At 41.3% G+C, this 19,429-nt stretch overlaps 1 protein-coding gene across 10 annotated transcripts in view; it reads left to right on the forward strand.

The window, feature by feature from the left end:
- Positions 1–19,220, forward strand: part of thrap3b (thyroid hormone receptor associated protein 3b) — a 42,968-nt gene extending 23,748 nt beyond the window's left edge. For 5 of the 10 annotated variants that reach the window (XM_064979966.1, XM_064979967.1, XM_064979964.1 and 2 more), the window contains exons 2-11: positions 1,136–1,281; positions 9,679–10,530; positions 11,087–11,743; positions 11,930–12,108; positions 12,750–12,861; positions 13,069–13,144; positions 14,249–14,433; positions 14,650–14,926; positions 15,553–15,714; positions 16,268–19,220. In XM_064979966.1, the coding sequence (XP_064836038.1) occupies positions 1,166–1,281; positions 9,679–10,530; positions 11,087–11,743; positions 11,930–12,108; positions 12,750–12,861; positions 13,069–13,144; positions 14,249–14,433; positions 14,650–14,926; positions 15,553–15,714; positions 16,268–16,501 (2,850 nt within the window). In that variant the 5' untranslated portion in view covers positions 1,136–1,165 and the 3' untranslated portion in view covers positions 16,502–19,220. Of the gene's footprint in view, positions 1–1,135; positions 1,282–9,678; positions 10,531–11,086; positions 11,744–11,929; positions 12,109–12,749; positions 12,862–13,068; positions 13,145–14,248; positions 14,434–14,649; positions 14,927–15,052; positions 15,159–15,552; positions 15,715–16,267 lie in introns of those variants that run through there. The other 5 variants (XM_064979969.1, XM_064979961.1, XM_064979968.1 and 2 more) reach the window with 3 other exon arrangements.
- Positions 19,221–19,429: the final 209 nt, after the last annotated feature.

Below are 19,429 nucleotides of genomic sequence, written 5' to 3' on the forward strand. Positions count from 1 at the left end.
ATCCCTGACAGTGTCACCAGCAAAGCACCATCACACCTCCTACTCCATGCTTCACAGTGGGAACCACACATGCAGAGATCATCCGTTAACATAATCTGCATCTCACAAAGACACAGCGGTTGGAGCCAAAAATCTCAAATTTGGACTCATCAGACCAAAGGACAGGTTTCCACCAGTCTAATGTCCATTAATTGTGTTTCTTGGCCCAAGCAAGTCTCTTCTTTATTGGTGTCCTTTTAGTAGTGGTTTCTTTGCCGCAATTTGACCATGAAGTCCTGATTGTCTCTGAACAGTGGATGTTGAGATGTCTGTTACTTGAACTCAGTGACACATTTTATTTGGGCTGCAATTTCTGAAGCTGGTAACTCTAATGAACTTATCCTCTGCAGCAGAGGTAACTCTGGGTCTTCCTTTCCTGTGGCGGTGCTCATGAGAGCCAGTTTTATCATAGAGCTGGATGGTTTTTGCGACTGCACTTGAAGAAATGTTCAAAGTTCTTGACCTTCATGTCTTAAAGTAATGTGGACTGTCGTTTCACTTTGCTTATTTGAGCTGTTCCTGCTATAATATGGACTTGGTCTTTTACCAAATAGGGCTATTTTCTGTATACCAACCCTACCTTGTCACAACTGATTGGCTCAAACGCATTAAGAAGGAAAGACATTCCAAATGTACTTTTAACAAGACACAGCTGTTAATTGAAATGCATTCTAGGTGACATGAAGCTGGTTGAGAGAATGCCAAGTGTGTGCAAAGCTGTCAAGGTGAAGGGTAGCTACTTTGAAGAATCTCAAATAGAAAATTGAATTAGATTTGTTTAACACATTTTTTTGGTTACTATATGATTCCGTATGTGTTGTCTCATAGATTTGATTTCTTCACTATTATTCTACAATTTAGAGAATGGTAAAAATGATTGAAAAACACTTGAATTAGTAGGTGTGTCCAAACTTTGACTAGTACTGTATATTTTTGCAAGGAAACTAGTTTTATTGTAGATCTGTGCTTATTTCAAGGATGGCAACTTCCTGGTTTTAGGTGTATCAATTTTGTTCAATAGGCATGAAACTTGAGAACTGTCTAAAGCACAAGTGTATTACCCAGTGCATACTAACATCACCCTGTTGTTGGACAGGTAAACCTCTAGACAGTTGTGGCTGCGGAGATGTCCAAGGCTCCAGATTCCCCTGCACGGTCCCGCTCCAGATCAAAGTCCAGATCCAGGTCTTACACTCGGTCTCGCTCGAGAAGCCGCTCCAGATCCAGGAAGCACCGCTACAGGTGAGGTTTATTTGAACTTCCTTCTCCTATTTGGTGGTCAATTGCGAAACATTTCTGTAAAAAAAAACTACGATCAAGCCTTGCATTAGTGTCGGACGATTTTACGATTGCATCTTCTATCAACAATGTTTTTCAGCCATCGTCGATGATGATGACATTGTGATGTCACAAACTATGTTTTAGCATATTTGAGTCTGGCAGGGCAGCAAGCACACAGCAGGGCGACATGCCAAATGGCCTATTCCCAATTTGCCATAATCTAAAATGTTCAATACATGTGTGGTAGTTGCTAATGCAAGAGAACAATGTAGAAAGAATGGAGGGAACCAAAGCAGCGCAAAATGTCAGATGGGGCCTAATGTGTTTTTTGTTATTTTTTCCTTCCCCTCTCCAATGTTGGATGATGTTTACAGCAGACACTCTGTCTGGCTTATTGTTTTAAAATCTTAATTTCCCCTTTTTCTCCCCATTTGATTTGAATGTGACTTGTTGGCCTAGCCTACTCAGAGAGAGACTCTCTCCCTACAAACCAAACCAACAATAGGCTATAGACCTACACATAGGCTACTATCAATAAAAGTTAAACTAATATTTACGAAGTGTTTATTAATGTCCGTAAACTGAGCATATAAGTTCCCGTAGCAGAATTTTCAATAAGCGGGAACAAAAAATGAATTGATGATGAGTTAGTGTCATAGTTGTCTGAAAAACAACTTTTTATTTTGAATAACTTACAAATTGTGCATTTTATATAAAAGTTCACCACAGTCAGAAAACTATTAACACTTGCATGAACATTGGTTTAGGCTTAAAACAAATAGGCCTATTAACCAGGCTATGCCTTTTGCCTAATAAACTGTACAAATCCTAAATATAGGCATATAAATAGTCTAAAAAAACAAATGCTGCAAATAAGTCTTTCAAGATTTGACAGAGTATTTTTTTCCTATAAGAAATGTATTTTGAATATAGGCTCCATTTTAAAATTAAAGTACAATTAGGTCAAGTTGTTTTTGTTGCCAAGCCTTAGGTAGACCTAAAGTTTTCTGGCAAGGAACACAAGCATGTTCACCTTTTCTGCCCCAGAGTAGAGCACTCAGCAGGATGATTCACTTGTTAATGTTGACGGAGGTCCTTTGCCCTGATTTTTCTTTTTTGCATATTCTGCAAGTGACTTCAGTCGGGTCTGCTGCTGATCCCTCACATTTATCATTCGGCCTGAAAGCAAAGACCTGCTTTCTTTTCCACCAAGTCAGCCATTGTTTTTTCCCTTTCTGATTTAGCATAAGGCAGTCGATACTATAAGTGAAATCCCATCACTTCCTTTTTATGTCGGAAAGTAGCGTTCGTCACTAGTTACCACAGCCACAAAGTCATAAAGCCAGCTTATTTCTGTAATTTCTCTTCTTAAAATGTGATTTTAACCTTAACCACACTACTAACATTATTCCTAACCTTAACCAAAAAGTATGTAACCTTAACCAAATGTAGCCTAATGCCCGAAGTCCACCAGATGCATTTTTCTTCTCTGGATGTCTAGCCAGCATTTTCTGTACTTGATGTCCAAGTGCTTCACTTTTCAACTAGCTAAAAGCTAGCTAGTTGGAGTCTGTGTACTAATGTTTGTACCACCGCGTGATAAAGCAACGCAGGAGTTGAAAATATTGAACGCATGTGGTACACCGAACACACCGCAGCCGAGTACGGCACCCCCAACATAGCATTACGGACTGCTCCATTGACAATGAATGACTTCCGCCGGAAAACAGTTTGCATCTGGTGGACATGAGGCGTAATGGAAGAATGGCGCAAATGCGCATACCTAGATGATCAAGATGAAATAACAATGGCCTACACTTGATATGGCTATAATATTTGTTTTTAAAAGGTAGGCTAATATCTGATATCTGAGTATTTTTATGGATAAGAGAAACATGGCCCTACCAATTTGAAAATCATTCTATAGACTAGATTTTATTTTTTTAAATAACTAGGCCTAATACTGTTTTTTTGTTTTGAACGATGATTTGATGACATTGTTTGTGGCTTAGTAACAATTTAAATAAGAAAAATGACACGCACCTAATCACAGTTCTGGTATAACCAATATGAACTTGTTTTCCTCACCATTTGACCCCTCTGTGTCTGTCTGCAGCTTCCTCAAACGCACAGAAAAGTAAGATGATACTGTGATTTAAAAATGTCTAAAACCATGACTAAAGAGAGACTATCAACAAATACAACAGCGCTTCTGTATTTGAGTGAGTTCATGTTTACGTTTTTATTCAACACGTTTATAAGCCATGAAATGTGCTTCGCCACTCGCGCTGCAACCAGCATTGCAGCTTCAATAAATTAGTAGCAAAATGTATTGATAGGCTGGAGTTATTATTGGTAGATGTGTTTTTTAATATGGAGGAATATCACTTTCTCTGGTCATAGGAGTAACAACATGAATTTGTGCATGAGGCAGAAATAATGTGGTATGACTCGATTTTTGCTATCAGCTGGAAGACTCCCATTTTTGGTCAGTCTACATGGAGGGCTAAGGGACTGTCTGACGGTGGGAGGTTGACCTTCTAATGCTCTCCCTCCACTGAGACAAACCATCAGATACAGGCACAATCAGTCCAGTAAAAAAAATTAAAGCACATTTATTTAAATGTATGCTCATTCAGTTGTGCCTCACAAGTAATACCACAAGTGATGATCTATAACCAGTGTGATCATATTCCTCAAGTTTTAAAATATTTTTTATGGTCTGAGAAGAACATTGGCAGGACAGTTCGACCATAACCGATATGCAGGGATAATGTATTTGGCATATAGCCTACTACAAACCTCATTGTTACAGAACTGTTTTAATAGGTTAGTGTTGCACAGGCCTACGTTTTTTTTTAAATGTTTGAAAATGTTTTAAATGTTTAAAATCTCAGCTCAAAGTTTGGGGAGCACTGCATTACTGTATGAAGTTGTAATCCAGTCCTGTTTCTCATAAGATTACTGGGATGGAAAGCCTACCCACCATGAGATTGGAATATGTGTATTTCCTGTTCTTCAGCCTGGAGTTGGGCTATATCTATTCTTAGAATATTTGGGTAAAACAAACTTTCAACTAATGTATGTTTATTGCTTGCTCTTCTTTTGCTACTAGAAGACTAACCTCTCTTCATATTAAGGCTGATGTGCTGTATCCATTGAGGCTGTGACAATACCAGTATCACACATTTAAAAAAAAATGTTTTAAAAACATTTTTTATAGCAAAATGAAAACACGAAGCCTACAAACTCTTTGGTCCTTTTTTAAAGGGTAACTCTCAACTCCAATTTGAGCCTTTGCCCTACACTTTAAATTTGTTTTAAAAATGCATTCACGTGAGAAGTTGTGGGTGGGGGGGAATTGCTCAAATATTTATTTTGGTGGTGGGTAAATGTAGTTGTACCTGATCCCAACACATTCTCACTAAAGCATACTTATCAGAGTGTGCCAGTGGACTTCTGGTAATTAAAATATGTGCATTGTAAACAAATACGGCTCTGGACAGTCTGCTCACGGTGGTAAGGCGCCGAGTTCCTGACATCTATTGCTACTTGGGGTGTAAGTTCAAATCCCATGGGATGGATTTTATTTAATGTGGTATTGTGAAAAGTGCAATCACCTTGAAAATGAAGGTTAGGGGCTCAATTCAATCCAACCTGTATTGCAGTATTTACGCAGTAGCTCTTTTTCCAATGGTCAAATTAATTCACAGGTTGGTCTTGGGTACTGTATAAAAACCTACAACTACTACCAGTGTGACCCCTGGTAGTAGGCTTTCACTTTTCAGAATTAGAAGTGTGTGGGCATCGGATGAATATTGTAAATATAGGATCAAAATAATATCTGCCCTGTTTGGGATTCAAACTCATATTTTTAACTATGAGCCAACTGCCTTTGCGGACTGCACCATCAATCAGTTATAGCAGGTGAGAAAAAAACGAGGTGACATGACCACCATTGTCATTTATTCCATTGAATATGAACATCATATAATCCTCATAGCCTACACATTTGTTGTTAAAACCACATAGATGTGTATGAAAGGGTAAGCAAAAATGTTGAATTTGGTCATATGCGGAAATGTGCCATACTGATTTCACAATTTTGTGTAACGGCAGTAGTCAAGGAAGCATCATGCAAAATATATCTGCCGTGCTGTCACCTGCTTTTATAGTAAGCCTTGAGGTGGTACCACTCAGCACATCTAGAAGGGAGTGTAGCATACGAACTAGATTTACTACCAAAAGACCAAAATACACTGACAACGTGAATCCAGGTGAAAGCTATGATCCCTTGTCGATGTCACTTGTTAAATTCATTTCAATCAGTGTAGATGGAGAGGAGACGGGTTAAAGAAGGATTTATTTTACGCTTTGAGACAATTGGGTCATGTATTGTGTATGTGTGTCATTCAGAAGGTGAATGGGAAGGACAAAATATTTAAGTGCCTTTGAACGGGGTGTGGTAGGTGCCAGGCAGACCGGTTTGAGTGTCAAGAACTGCACCGCTGCTGGGTTTTTCACGCTCAACAGTTTCCCGTGTGTTTCAAGAATGGTCCATCACCCAAAGGACATCCAGCCAACTTGACACAACTATGGGAAGCATTGGAGTCAACATGGGCCAGCATCCCAGTGGAATGCTTTTGACACCTTGTGGAGTCCATGCCCCAACGAACTGAGGCTGTTCTGAGGGCAAAGCAGGGTCCAACTCAATATTAAGAAGGTGCCTCTAATGTTTTGTACAGTCTGTGTATATCACTTTTGCAACGAACTGTCAAAATGAACCAGAATTGAAGTGTGTCAGTATAACTAAGCCTAAAATGTTTTTCCATGAAAGTTACTCTTTAACCTCCTGTATGCTAAATGTTGTGTGCAATAGCTTGGAAAATAAATAAATGTGACTCAATGACACCATGATGATGTTTATTTCCAACATGAGGGCTGTTTTCCCAATACTAATGAGTATCGTGAGACTGGTATCTTCCTGGCCCTAGTATCAATGCTCTGGTACAGTCTACAGCCTCTTTTCCAGATGACACATTATAGGACCTGTTACACAACCTCGCTCCAGTCTTCTGTTGAGTTGTACATTTTGTGAGTGACGTAATAAAGTAGTGCACTTACATAACATGCAGGGAGTGACACCATCAGTTTTGATAAATGATTTAGTCAGCCTTTTGTTTCAGAGGAATACTTAAATCCTTTTGATTTGACTCATAATTTCAGTTTGTTCTTTGCTCTGAAGTAGATGGGCTGCCAGACAGCGTTCAGCACTTTTGTCGGTACGTTTTCAGCTGGTAGGACTTTAATGAGGGCCCGGCGTCAGTTACGTCACAACTTAGTTTTTCATGACTGAGCTTTGTAATTAATAAAATATATATATATGGCCATTGTTAAAGTTTGATCCCACTCTGGCAGGAGATGTTGTTTTTATGCCATGCTCAAAACAAAGCGCTTGGGACCTCTTTCAGTTTAATGGTCAGCAATGCATAAGACAAGTGACATACATTTGAGTGATTTGTCCAAAGGGAAAGTAATAGCTGGAAGTGCATGCTTTTATAAAGAGAGAAGGAATTGGCAGAAGGAAGGAGAGGGAGGTGTGTGTGGGGGGGGGGGGGGGACCCAGGCCAAACCCTCTTCTCCCCACTCCCTTCAAGGATTAGAGTGAAAATGCTTCCCGTTTTGGCCCAATGTGTTCCGCCTCTTTCCACTGCTCCAGTCCCACCACACTCGCTCTCACCAGACATGGGGAGTCCCTTACTACTGTGAGTGTTATATGTTGCTCACTGCTTAGCACATCACCTCCAGAATATTCCAATGAAAAGGCGCAAGCGGTAAGTTATGGGGGATTTTATTAGAGGCTTACATGATAGATTTGGCTGTTTGGGGTTCCCCCCATCCCTTCTACTGTACATGATGTGTTGTGTAATTATTAAATATTACTTGTTAGATATTACTGCATGGTCGGAGCTAGAAGCACAAGAATTTTGCTACACCCGCAATAACATCTGCTAATCACGTGTATGTGACCAATACAACTTGATTTGATGGGTAGAAACTAATCTCTGGTTTGCTTGCTGCATGGGTTCTAATTTGGGTTTTGTTGCGAGGCCCCAATTTGCATTCGTCGTTTTTAAAATTTGCCTGCTAGTTAGTATTTTCCATGATATGTAAGGTGTTCTGATGTACTGTAGGCACGGTACTTTCAATGTTATTGTACTTCTACTGCTACCACCATGTGGTTTTCCATTTCATTCTTTGTACATTATTTCCATTGATTTAAAGAAGAATGTGTAACAGGCAAGACATGATCTTAAACTATTTGAAGGTCTTAGACCTCGATAGCAGACTTTTATGCTCTCCAGGAGTTAACCAAATGCATTGGCTTGTGGCTACATTTGCATGAATAGGCCTACATTTAATTTGTTTTCGTAAGAAACGCAGGCTATTTTATTCCATATAATGCGAGAATGGGCACTTCTCCTGCTCTTTCCATCTGGTCAAAGGGCACCTTGAAGTGAAGATGTTGAGACTTCAGAGGAAAATGGCAGCAGTAGAATATTTGCTGAGTTGTAATTGGTGATGTAGTGTATGGCTTTGTAGCTCCCCCGAGTGGACAGAATACTCCATAACACAGTCCCTCAGTCCCATCCACTTGGAGCACAACCAGTTAATTTACAGTCAGTTTTCTTTAGCCTGATGGTCTGTGCTGTTTGTTTAATTCACTCCCAACTATTGAATACATCTGAGGGGCAGTTGTGTAAAGTACTTAAGTAAAACACTTTAAAGTACCACTTGAGGAGGTTTTTTTTGGCATCTGTACCTTACTTTACTATCTATATTTTTGCAAACTTTTACTTCTACATTCCTAAAGAAAATAATGTACTTTTTACTACATTTTCCCTGACACCCAAAAGTACTCGTTACATTTGGACAGGAAAATTGTCCTATTCACACACATACTTTTACTTTTGATACTTAAGTATATTTTAGCAATTACATTTACTATTGATACTTAATTATATTTAAAAGCAAATACTTTTACTCAAGTAGTATTTTACTGGGAGGCTTTCTCTTATGTGAATCATTATCTATTAAGGTATCTTTTACTCAATAATGACATTTGAGTACTTTTTCTCCCACTGCTGAGGGGTATACTACGAAGCAAGCTTGGTCTACTCAGTTTTTTTTTCCCGCTTCACATTCCAGCTCATTTATGGATAGCCAAGGGCACACTCCAACACTCAGACATAATTTACAAACAATCCGTACTACGACGGTTGATATTGCTCATCTGCCTGCCGCTAACTCTAGCAGGCTTGTAACTGAGCATGCATGTCTGACATGGCTCGTCAAATGCCAAACTCTTCATTGAGACAGTGCTGAAACATCAATCCATGGGCAAGTCACTTTCATTTGAACAGAAAACGTTTCATTTTTAGATATCTTTCAAATTCAGCAGGGTATGGTGTGAAATATACTTTTAAAGTGCTGTCTTTTATTGTGTTACTTTGGTGTGGTTATCAATGCACAATCACCCTCTTTTCACACTCTTATGATAAAATAATTGTTAAGTAATTTCAAATGCATTTGTTATTACTAAATTGGTAATGTGCTAGTTATTTTAATACATTTTTCTTTGCACACAAACACATTTATTAAAGTATTTTATCTGTTGTCTTCCTCAAATGAAGTGGATGATGACTCAATATTTGCGAGAGGGAGGGAATTGGATTTAATTGATCCTCAACTCATGCCTCAGACACTTCATTTAGGATAAATGTAGTTAGCCCTGATTTAGCCTGCCCCGGAGCAGGTTAGATCTAAAAGATTCATTGCCATAGACATTTACCTCGCTAAAAGGTGAGCCACATTCATGGTACCGGTTATCCCAAGTTGAACTCAGTTGACCAAACTTACTTCGCCAACTCAAACTACATTCGTAGTATAGGGCCCTGACGTGATTTATTATTTTTTTTCTGGATCTGTTAATGTTGTGTTACTCTTTAGCCAACTACATTTTCTGGTCAAGCGACCATATTCTTCAGGCAATTAAAAACGGCTGGACGGACGGGCAAGTGCCTTTTTGAGAACTTAATGTCAATCCCTGTGGGGTTTATTCATTGGTTTCTGTGAGTGAATTGTCTGGTGACGGGCAAACGCACACCTGAGTTGGCAAAGTGCAGACTCGGGAAACAACACTTTTCCTCTCTGTCTGAATACACAAGACTGGATCTCAACATGTGTTTTATGGTTTACAATGTTTTAGGCTACCTCCTGAAACTTGTATGGGCATTGACTACACAGTATCTTTTAACATACCTCTTCCTCCTCTTCTGTTTTCTTCTCTTCTCCTAGTTCCAGGTCTCGCTCCCGCTCCAGATCTCACTCTCCGTCCCACGGCAGGAACTATCCCACCAGAGACTATCAGAACAACCAGGGTTACCAGGGTTACCAGAGAGGCTACAACCGCGGCTTCCGCAGACCCTTCTACTTCCGCGGTAGAACCCGGGGCTTCTACCCTCGCCGTGGTTACCAGAGAGGAGGGAACAGCTATGGCTACAGAGCCAACAACTGGCGGGGGGGTGGCCACCGGGACGGGCCACACCGCGACCAGGATCACCACGGTCCGCATAGCCCCAGGAGAGGCCGCTCACGCTCCCGCACTCCGAGGAAACGCTCGGGCAGCCGCAGCCACTCGCGGTCTCGATACTCTGACCGATCGTCCTCCAGGGGTTCTCGGTGGTCTCGGGGGCGCCACAGCTCGTCTCGCTCCCGCTCCTCATCCCCGCGGCAACGCCGCAGCAGCCCTAGCTCGGGGAAGCCCGGCTCCAAGGATGTAAAGGACAGGCCTACGCCAGCAGAGGCCAAGGGGGAGAGCGGAGGAGGGGTTGGGGAGCAGGCAGAAGGACAGGGGGGAGAGGCCAGTAGTCATGATAAGGATTCTGCTGGGAAATGGCAGGGTCTGAGTGACTATGACACCAGCCCCAAACGCAGCAGTCCTGCTGTTGGTGCCAACCAGGGAAAATCAGAACCCAAAGGGCCGTTGTGGAGAACTATTGGCAGCACTGGCAGTGCTCCCTCCACCAACAGCCCCCCGGGCTCCACCAAGGCCGGGCCAACCACCTCCTTCAGCGGGTTTGGCTTCCTTGGCAAGGAGGATCCCACCAGGGCAGACGATAAGAGTGCCATTTCCTCTGCTTTCAAAAAGTATGTTTCATATTTCCCATTATATTCTGCTACATTTGTCTTTCATCATACCGGTTTTTATTTTCTTTAAGTTGGGTTTTCCTCATCCCAGTTTGTGATTATAATTATTCTTTTAAAATTGTTCAGTCTGTGCTCAGCTACAAAGATCCTTGGAAGAATACAGCTAAAACTGTATGCCATAGTCAATGGCAGTCCTCTTCTCATTTCAAATGCAAGTGACAACAATTAAAAAGTCGCTGGCTGTTGTCCTCTGCTATGCATTGCAAGTAGGTTCAGTTGTATGAAATCCCCCTAATTTTGGAGGTGGAGATTAAGTATAATTATTTCAATACCAGACCTATGCTATTGTAAGTGTTACATGTCATTCTGTGGTGTTGTCACCTCTGGTTGTGCTGTCTTGTTTGTTGATCATCCAATATTTGTACCCCTTGTGACGAAAAGCATTCAAATTTAATCAGTGCCCTGTTACAAAACTGGGATTCTGTAACACAATTAGACATTCTTCTTTGTATAACATGTTGTAAAGGTCCATTTACTTCTCTGTCTGTTTGTCCAGGTTCTTGGCAGAAAACAAGAGCAAAAAGCAGCAGGCGGTGGCAGAGTGGGAGAATGGCCGGGACAGGGACCAAAGCACCACGGATGGAGACGGCAGAGAGAAAGGCAAGAGCAGGACAAGCAGTGGCCTCTTAAACATAACAGCAGGTTCCTTCAGCTCCAAGGCCGATAAGTCCCTGCCCTTCCTGGACAAAGCTGAAGAGGCCTTCCTCAAGTCTCAGGCTGCAGGGAGAGAGAGGGAGAGGGAGGCAGAAGAGGAGGCCAAGCCCAAAGGAGCCACCCTGACAACACGGGACGTGTTTGGGAAGTGGGAAGACGAGCCCCATTACTACCCCCCAGGGAAGGACGAGGAGAGACTGAGAGACACGGCCGAAGATGTGGTGGAAGACCTGGAGCACATGGAGGAGGAGCTCTACCGCAGCCGCAAGCAGGCCTCCAAGAAAGAAGAGAAGTCCAAGAAGAAGGAGAAGAAAGACAAGGAGAAGAGCAGTACGTCCCCAGCCATAGCAACTGTGGTCCTTAGGGGTTCAGGTAGCAGGGAGAAGGACAGGCCCCTGGCCCTATTCCCCATCTCTAGGGTGGAGTCACCCCTACCCAGGCCCTCTGGAAAGAGGGATGACTTTGAGCTTAGTATCAACTCCTTTGACAAGATGCCCAGGTAAGCAGCATTACCATTATTGTTCATCAACAGACTGCTTGGAGGGTTAATGTTTTCTGAAAATATAATTTTTTAACACAGGATAGTTTTTGATCTGCCTGAAAGTTAAAAATGTTATGGAACTCATCATGGTCTTGAACAAAACAGTTTTGTATCTGCTTGATCCACCTGGTCTCTCTTTCTCAGCTCCTCGTCTGGAGGTCTGACCAAGGTGCGTGGTATGTCCAGGGATCTGGTGCATCCCGCTAAGAAAGATCACGGAGAGTTCCGTTCCATCTTCCAGCATATTCAGGCGGCTCAGCTCCGACGCAGCCCCTCTGAGCTTTTTGCGCAGCACATTGTCACCATTGTGCACTACATCAAAGGTAAGGTCTCTTATTGGGGACCATAAATGCTGTCTATGAAGCCACAGACACAACAAGGACATATTGACATATTCACTAGTTCCATGGACTGATCAATCACTTGTCCCTTTGTAGGATTTACCAGCCACTCAGATTATTTACCAGCCAAAATATATATTTTCTGCTAAAATGACACTATCTTGGGTTAGCTATAAACATTTTTGGTAGGAGCGTTATATCTTCTCTTCCTTAGCAGTTGAAACTCATACATAGAAAAACAACCTAGCTTGTGAACAAAACAATGTAAATAGCCAAGAAACAAGGACAAAGTCTAACTTCAGTAGACTTTCGCTTCAAGTAAACTTTCATGCCTGTATGCAGCGTTTCTAAAAATGAATCTTTCACTCAATTCAGCCAAATAGTGTTACAGCACAAGGTGGAATGGGCTATATAGGATTTGTAGTTCTTTTACTTTGTGCGATTTTACTATAAATGTGGTTATACTTTTATTTATTCACAAAGGCACGTGAAATGTTTGCACTGTGGAGCCCTGAACACCCGCCAACGTGGCTGGTGAAATAGATATCTAATCCGGTCTAATCTGTTAGAGATTTCCATTGACTAGAAAGACTATAGATATTGTATCTGTCCTCCATTTGCAGCCCAACATTTCAGCTCTTCAGGCATGACTTTAAGTGAGCGATTTGCCATGTACCAAAGAAAAGCCGCTGAGATGGAATTGATGAAGCCAAGGAAGAGTCCAGAAATCCATAGGTAAGGCAGTCTTTCTCATAACTGTGTCAGCCAGTATTGGTTGCCTTCTTTTCAGATTGCTATGAGTTTACGTTAAGTGTTCAATATAGCTGCAAAGTTGTGTGTTCAACAAATCAAATACTTTGACACTATAGTGTGTTAAGTACATGCTTTGATGAAGCCATATCCAACTCACCTTGTGCCTTTTCCTTTTGTGTTCTACTCCAGGAGAATCGATGTCTCCCCCAGTGCGTTTAAGAGACACTCTCACCTGCTAGATGAGCTGGAGGACTGCAGCTACAAGGTGACCGGCCTTTTTGACATTTGATGTAAAAATATAAGGTGATTGAGACGATCCAAAGCAGCAGTGTTCAGCTTGTGCTTTTCTTTTAAAGGAGATGCATAAGTCTAAATCAAAAGAGCCCAATTTGTGTATTGTAATCCCAAGCAAGCCCCCCAGCCTATGAGATATGGTTATTGAGCGGGTATGTACGTACCCAAGAAAAAGCTAAAAGGAGGTGACTTAAGATGCTGTGTCCAAGCCTCTCATGGGACCCTAAGCAATGCCATCGTAAGTATTTCTCCTCAAACAAGCAACATGTTTTCAAGTTCAGTAAAATGATTTTGTTTTTAAAGGATATCTTAAAAGCATGCTCCTGTTTCCCATGAGTGTGTATATGTCTGTTGATGTGAATGTATGTTACTTGGCCAAGTTACTCCATTTAATAAAGCCTTAGAAAATGAACTAAGATTACATTAACACACGTGATTGATCTGTTTACTTGAGTACATCAATTCAAAATACTTTGATATAGAGCTTAAGTTATTTGGAAGAAAACATTTCAAGATGGCCTTGGCTCTCTGGAGGGATGCATTTATTGTGCAATCACCAGCAGATGAGGTGCAATAATACAAACACACACCTTCCTTATTTCACTGCATGTATTTTTATTTATTTTTTACTTAATATTTGATATATATTCATAGGTTGCACCTCAGTCACTGTCACGCCATGCCATTGTTATGAACGTTCTCAAGATGCCCTCGTGATAAGCCCAGTCATTCTGAACGGAGGCTAATGACTGTTTTGTTGAAATTATACGATATTGGCCTGAATCACAATGATGACCATTTTCTTACTAATTATTTTCCTCCTTATGAAATGTGATTGTATTTCCAAGACACTGTAATGCACTTTTTAATAAATCTCCATCAGCGCTCATTGACAATGCATTGAATAGAATGCTCAGTTGGGCACCAGTCCTAAAACGAATGTTCAAAACAATATTGTGACGAAACGTGCAACCCATGAAATGGAAAGGCATCATTACTTCATTATGTTGCCCACTTCTAAGTTGTTGTATCGGAAGTGGCAAATAACATAGACTGCACTTCCATATCTCTACAGGATCAGGGTAAAAAACCTAAAGGTGACCCAATGGACCTGCGTCTGGATATAGAGCGCCGTAAAAGGTTTTCTGGGAAGGAGCCTGGACAGCATAAACGGGACGGGGGCAAGGGCTCCGGAGGCTCCCGAGGACCCAGCCAAGAGAGGTCCTCAGAGAGATCTGCCAAACACCACAAGAAATCCAAGTAGGCTTATTACAGTTTACTTTAAAATCACCTCCCCATAGTCTCCTCCATCCCTGAATTGTTTCTTTCATTGGAATGTGGTTATATAAACTCTATGCATGTCATTTTCTCCACCCCAAGGTTTCTTTGCGATTTCATGTTCAGCACTTAAAATATAGATTCAGTTAAAATGGAGTCTAGTTTGTAATTTCCCCTTTTTACCCCTCTCACTCACAGAAAAACTAAGAAGAAGCGTGATCGCTCTCCATCCTCCTCCTCTTCCTCCTCCTCTCCCTCTCCCTTCAGAGGAGGGTTCAGAGGTAAAGACCACATGATGGGGGAGGAGATGGAGCACATGGACCAGGGCTACAATAAACCTCGCTTCGGGCCCCGGGACTACGGAGGCCCCATGGATAGGGGTCTCTCCCGGGATTATGAGGGCCACATGGAGAGGGGTCCCCCCCGGGATTACGAGGGCCACATGGATAGGGGCCGAGGACGTGGAGGAGGATTTGTAAGTTCTGCTCTCTGTGTGACGTATTCTACTGTTTCACCTAGCCAGCCTACTGTATGGACTGGAGTGCACTATGGAATGACTTTGATTGTCTTGTAATTTTCTATCTTTATAACTTCGCTATAGACTGTGCTTCTCTGCTCTGTTCCTTCCTCCTAATGATGATGATGATAAGGAAAATGAGGAGGATGATGATTCTATTTCACACTTAATCCATACCTGATTACTAAAGGTAAAGTAATACTCATGTGACATTCAGAAACACAATACTCAATGTAGAAGCCTGACTCCTTCTCTCCACAGCCGACTGAGAGCCCCTGGTGTTCTCATCCCGCTTACTCGCTCTTTCGCTCTCCGTCTCTGATGTATTTGATCTTTACATCGGGACTGCTTTCCTGCAGCTATTATTTTTTATTCAGGTCCAAGCCCTCAGTCCAAGCCCTGTGAATATTAGAAATTATAATAGTTGATTGTGCTCAGACTAAGTTTCTCCTAGGTACATATCTAGGATCAACTTCCCCTCCCTCAATCCTAACCTTAGCCATTAATAGGGGAAATGCTAGATCAGTGTTTATAGGCAACTTCACTCTACACCCCCAGTCTGACCCTGTTTGTTTTGGTTTCAGCTCCCCAGAGTGAGAGGAGGTGGAAGGGGCTGGAACAGGGGCAATTACCAAGGAAACAACAACAGCAACCCCCCTCCTAATATGAGCAACGCCCCCCCAGAGCGCCCGCCAGACGAGGAGTGGGACCCAGAGTACACTCCTAAGAGTAGGAAATATTACTTTGTAAGTTTCAGCACTTACTCTTTATTTGAGTATACCATAATTACTTTTTTTTGTGTGAGCACTCTGCACAATATCCCTAGTGGATTTGAATCCAAATAGTCTCTCCTAACATTCAGAGCTGATTTTGGTTCTGTTTTTCCCAGATTAGAATATGAAAACATGGTCTTGATTCTGTTTTCATATTGTGATAGGTGATCATCTTTGCTCTTAGTGACATTAATACAAGATGTATACATGTTAATCGGTAGAGGTGAAACTGCCACGTCTGTTTGCGATATTACAACAAAGACGTAGTTTTCCCTCGGACAGCATTGCACACGCGATAGAACAGCAGAGTATGTTCTATGATATTTTTTTACCATGATGTAGAATGCTCCTCTGCCCCGTTTCAAAAGAAAACAATAACAAATGTGCTTGGGGCGACCAGTGGCACTGTTACACCAATGTGGATCTCGGCTTTAATAATGAACATTAATGCATGTTAACACATTTTAATTTGCTGATGTTGTCTTGGAATCCTTTTCACTGATCTGACTGTTTACTTATTTGGCAGCATGATGACCGAGAGGGAGAGAAGACGTGGCTGGAGAGCCGCGGCCGAGGGGCCTTCCCCCGCAGCAGGGGACGCTTCATCTACCGCAAGGGCGGCAGCAGCCCCAACAAGTGGACTCATGACAAGTTCCAGGGGGATGGGGAGGAGGGGGGCGAGCATGGGGAGGAGCACCACACAGAGATGGACCATAAAGACAACATCCAGTCCGGAGACCCCTCAGCTTCCAAGCTGTAGTAGTCCCTCCTCTTCCTTCCTCCAGAGCTTTCTGTTCATCTGTTTGAGGTCATCTGATTATCTGCCGTCATCTCTGTGTAAGCTTGAAGAGTCTAAACTCTGGCTACCTGCCCTGCACCTAGTCAGTCACAGCATCAGAATGTACACGGTTGTTTTCCTATCGTTGACTCAAGCCACTTTCAGTAAGGGTTATATGGGAGAAAATGTTTAATTTATCTTGAATTTTTTTTTGAATTTTTTTTAAATTACTACCGGTAATTTGTATTTGTTTCTGGGTGTTTGATATGTAAAGATGTGCTTTGTTTGTCTTTTTATCTGTATTTGCTTGTTTGTTACGAACAATAGCAGACTGGTTTCCGATCGTCTCCTGTGGGATATACTACAAACAGGATAAAGGAGGTGGTAAGCTAACTTGCCTACAGTAAATATTATGAAATAAGAAAGTTATTTATTTTTGGAGTCAATTAGACCATGCCCAGATTGAAATAGGCATGGTCTAATTGACTCAACAACCAAAAATGCATTTATAAGTTTAGCTTTCTTAATGAACCAGAATATCTGTAGTTATTTCTGGTTGGCTAACTCATTGATCTTGCTTTGTAGTACACCCCTCTGGGTCCTCTGAAATGGTTACGTTATTGTAGCTACGTTGATTTAAAGCAAAGTAACTTTCCTCAAGACATAAAAATGACATGGATTTGTGCCTTAAAATTGATATTCATAGTGATATGTATTGCTCTTATACTTTCGTCGTACAGCTTTTCTGCTGTACTAGCTAAAGCAAGCCTTTAGCTAAACAGTTGTTTTGGGCAGTGCTAGGTTTTTGATGGTGTTTTGCATGACACTTTGGTCCCATGGGGTGGTACGGTTAGAGTCCAATCTCTACTGTGGGTACTGGGCTAAAACTAAAACTGGGCGATGTGGACAAATCCATATCACGATAAATTGCCTGAATTGATGCGAGAACAATACATTTCTAACAATTAACACAGTTAATTCTTTTTTTAAATGATACTTTCAACTACTACTAGTTTGATGGTTGTAGCCATCAATTATCCAATTAACAATCACCCATATTAGCTAACTTTATTTAAAGGTTCACATTTCTCTACTATAGGCTACTTATCGTATTGAACGATATCAGCAAAATACCTGCGATTTAAATTTCGGTTTATCGTCCTAGCTATTGCTCACATACCAGTATGTCCTGCCACGTTGAGAATTCTCCATCCTACATAAGCATTCTCATTACCACCAATAGTTCTGGTCTTCTACTTGTTGGGGAGTTGAGCTTGTTTCTGTGTGGTTTGTTCCCATTGATACTTCCTGTTTTTAAGCATCAAGAGGACTTTCACTGTGTAAAAAGGTCTGCTACAAAAAAAAATATTTTGTTTCACAGCTGACAAATAGCAGGTGTATGTTCGTGCCTGTGTCATATAATTTTAGGTAAATCACTATTTAGATTTTTTTAATGAATATAATTATAGGAAAAATAAGTAGTTATGTAACAAACAAAATTATTGATATTGAGGCCTTTTATATTGGGAGTTTAAATGTTTTAAATATACTGAACAAAAATATAAACACAACATGTAATGTGTTGGTCCCATGTTTCATGAGCTGAAATAAAAGATCACAATTTTCCATACGCACAAAAGCTTATTTCTCTCATTTTGTGCATAAATTTATTTACAACCCTGTAAGTCAACATTGGTCCTTTGCCAAGATAATCCATCCACCTGACATGTGACATATCAAGAAGCTGATTAAACAGCATGATCATTACACAGGTGCCCCATCTGCTGTGGACTATTAAAGGTCACAACATGTCTCAAGTTTTGAGGGAGTGTACAATTGTCATGCTGACTGCAGGAATGTCCACCAGAGCTGTGTAATGTAAAGTTCATTTCTCTACCATAAGCCGCCTCCAACGTCGTTTTACAGAATTTGCCAGTACGTCCAACAGGCCTCACAACAGCAGACCACGTGTAACCATGCCAGCCCTGGACCTCCACATCCGGTTTCTTCACCTGCGGGATCATCTGAGACCAGCCACCTGGACAGCTGATGAAACTGAGGAGTAGTTCTGTGTAATAAAGCCATTTTGTGGGGAAAGACTCAGTCTGATTGGCTGGGCCTGGTTCCGCAGTGGGTGGGCCTACGCCCACCAATGGCTGCGCACCTGCCCAGCCATGTGAAATACATAGATTAGGGCTTAATGAACTTATTTCAATTGACTGATTTCCTTATGAACTGTAACTCAGTAAAATAAGTGAAATTGTTGCGTTTTTATATTTTTGTTCAGTCTAGAATAGTAGTTTGTGGGCTTCATCATTTTCGTTCTTCCGTAATGTTCTACATCAAAAGGTAAACCTATACTATTGAGGTTATGGCACAAGATGACATAAGTATAACTTTTCCCTGTATGTGGCAAATAAATACTGTCAAACTATACTTGTTGGTGGAGCACGAATACAGGTGAGTAGATGTCGAGGAGCAGGTTTAGTCAGCAACAGTGCAAGACTGCTGCTTTGTGCAGTCTACCCCTAGACTACATTGTGTCCATACTGTATGTGTTGAGCATACTGTAACTAGGACTCTATTCTTTGTTTTTACGCTCTTACTCGCAACAGAAGCTGACATATTTTCTACTGTTCCCTCAGAGATTTTAAGGACTTGTCATTAATTGTCTATAAATATTTTCTCTGGTTCACTTGAATTGTTTTGTCATGTACTACTTGCCTTTTCCTTCTGCACTCCTCATTTAAAGTTCAGAGTTTTTAACATTGTTATCAAATGCCTTATGGAAAGTAATTAGCTCTAAAAGTTGTACACATCTACGGTATTTGTTATATTGCAAATCTTTGGACTTGACAAGATATATTGCAACATGTCTAACTAATTTTAGGCATGAGTGCCTGCTTAGGA

The sequence above is a fragment of the Oncorhynchus masou genome, chromosome 12 (assembly GCF_036934945.1).
Source record: "Oncorhynchus masou masou isolate Uvic2021 chromosome 12, UVic_Omas_1.1, whole genome shotgun sequence".
Classification (NCBI taxonomy): Eukaryota; Metazoa; Chordata; class Actinopteri; order Salmoniformes; family Salmonidae; genus Oncorhynchus; species Oncorhynchus masou.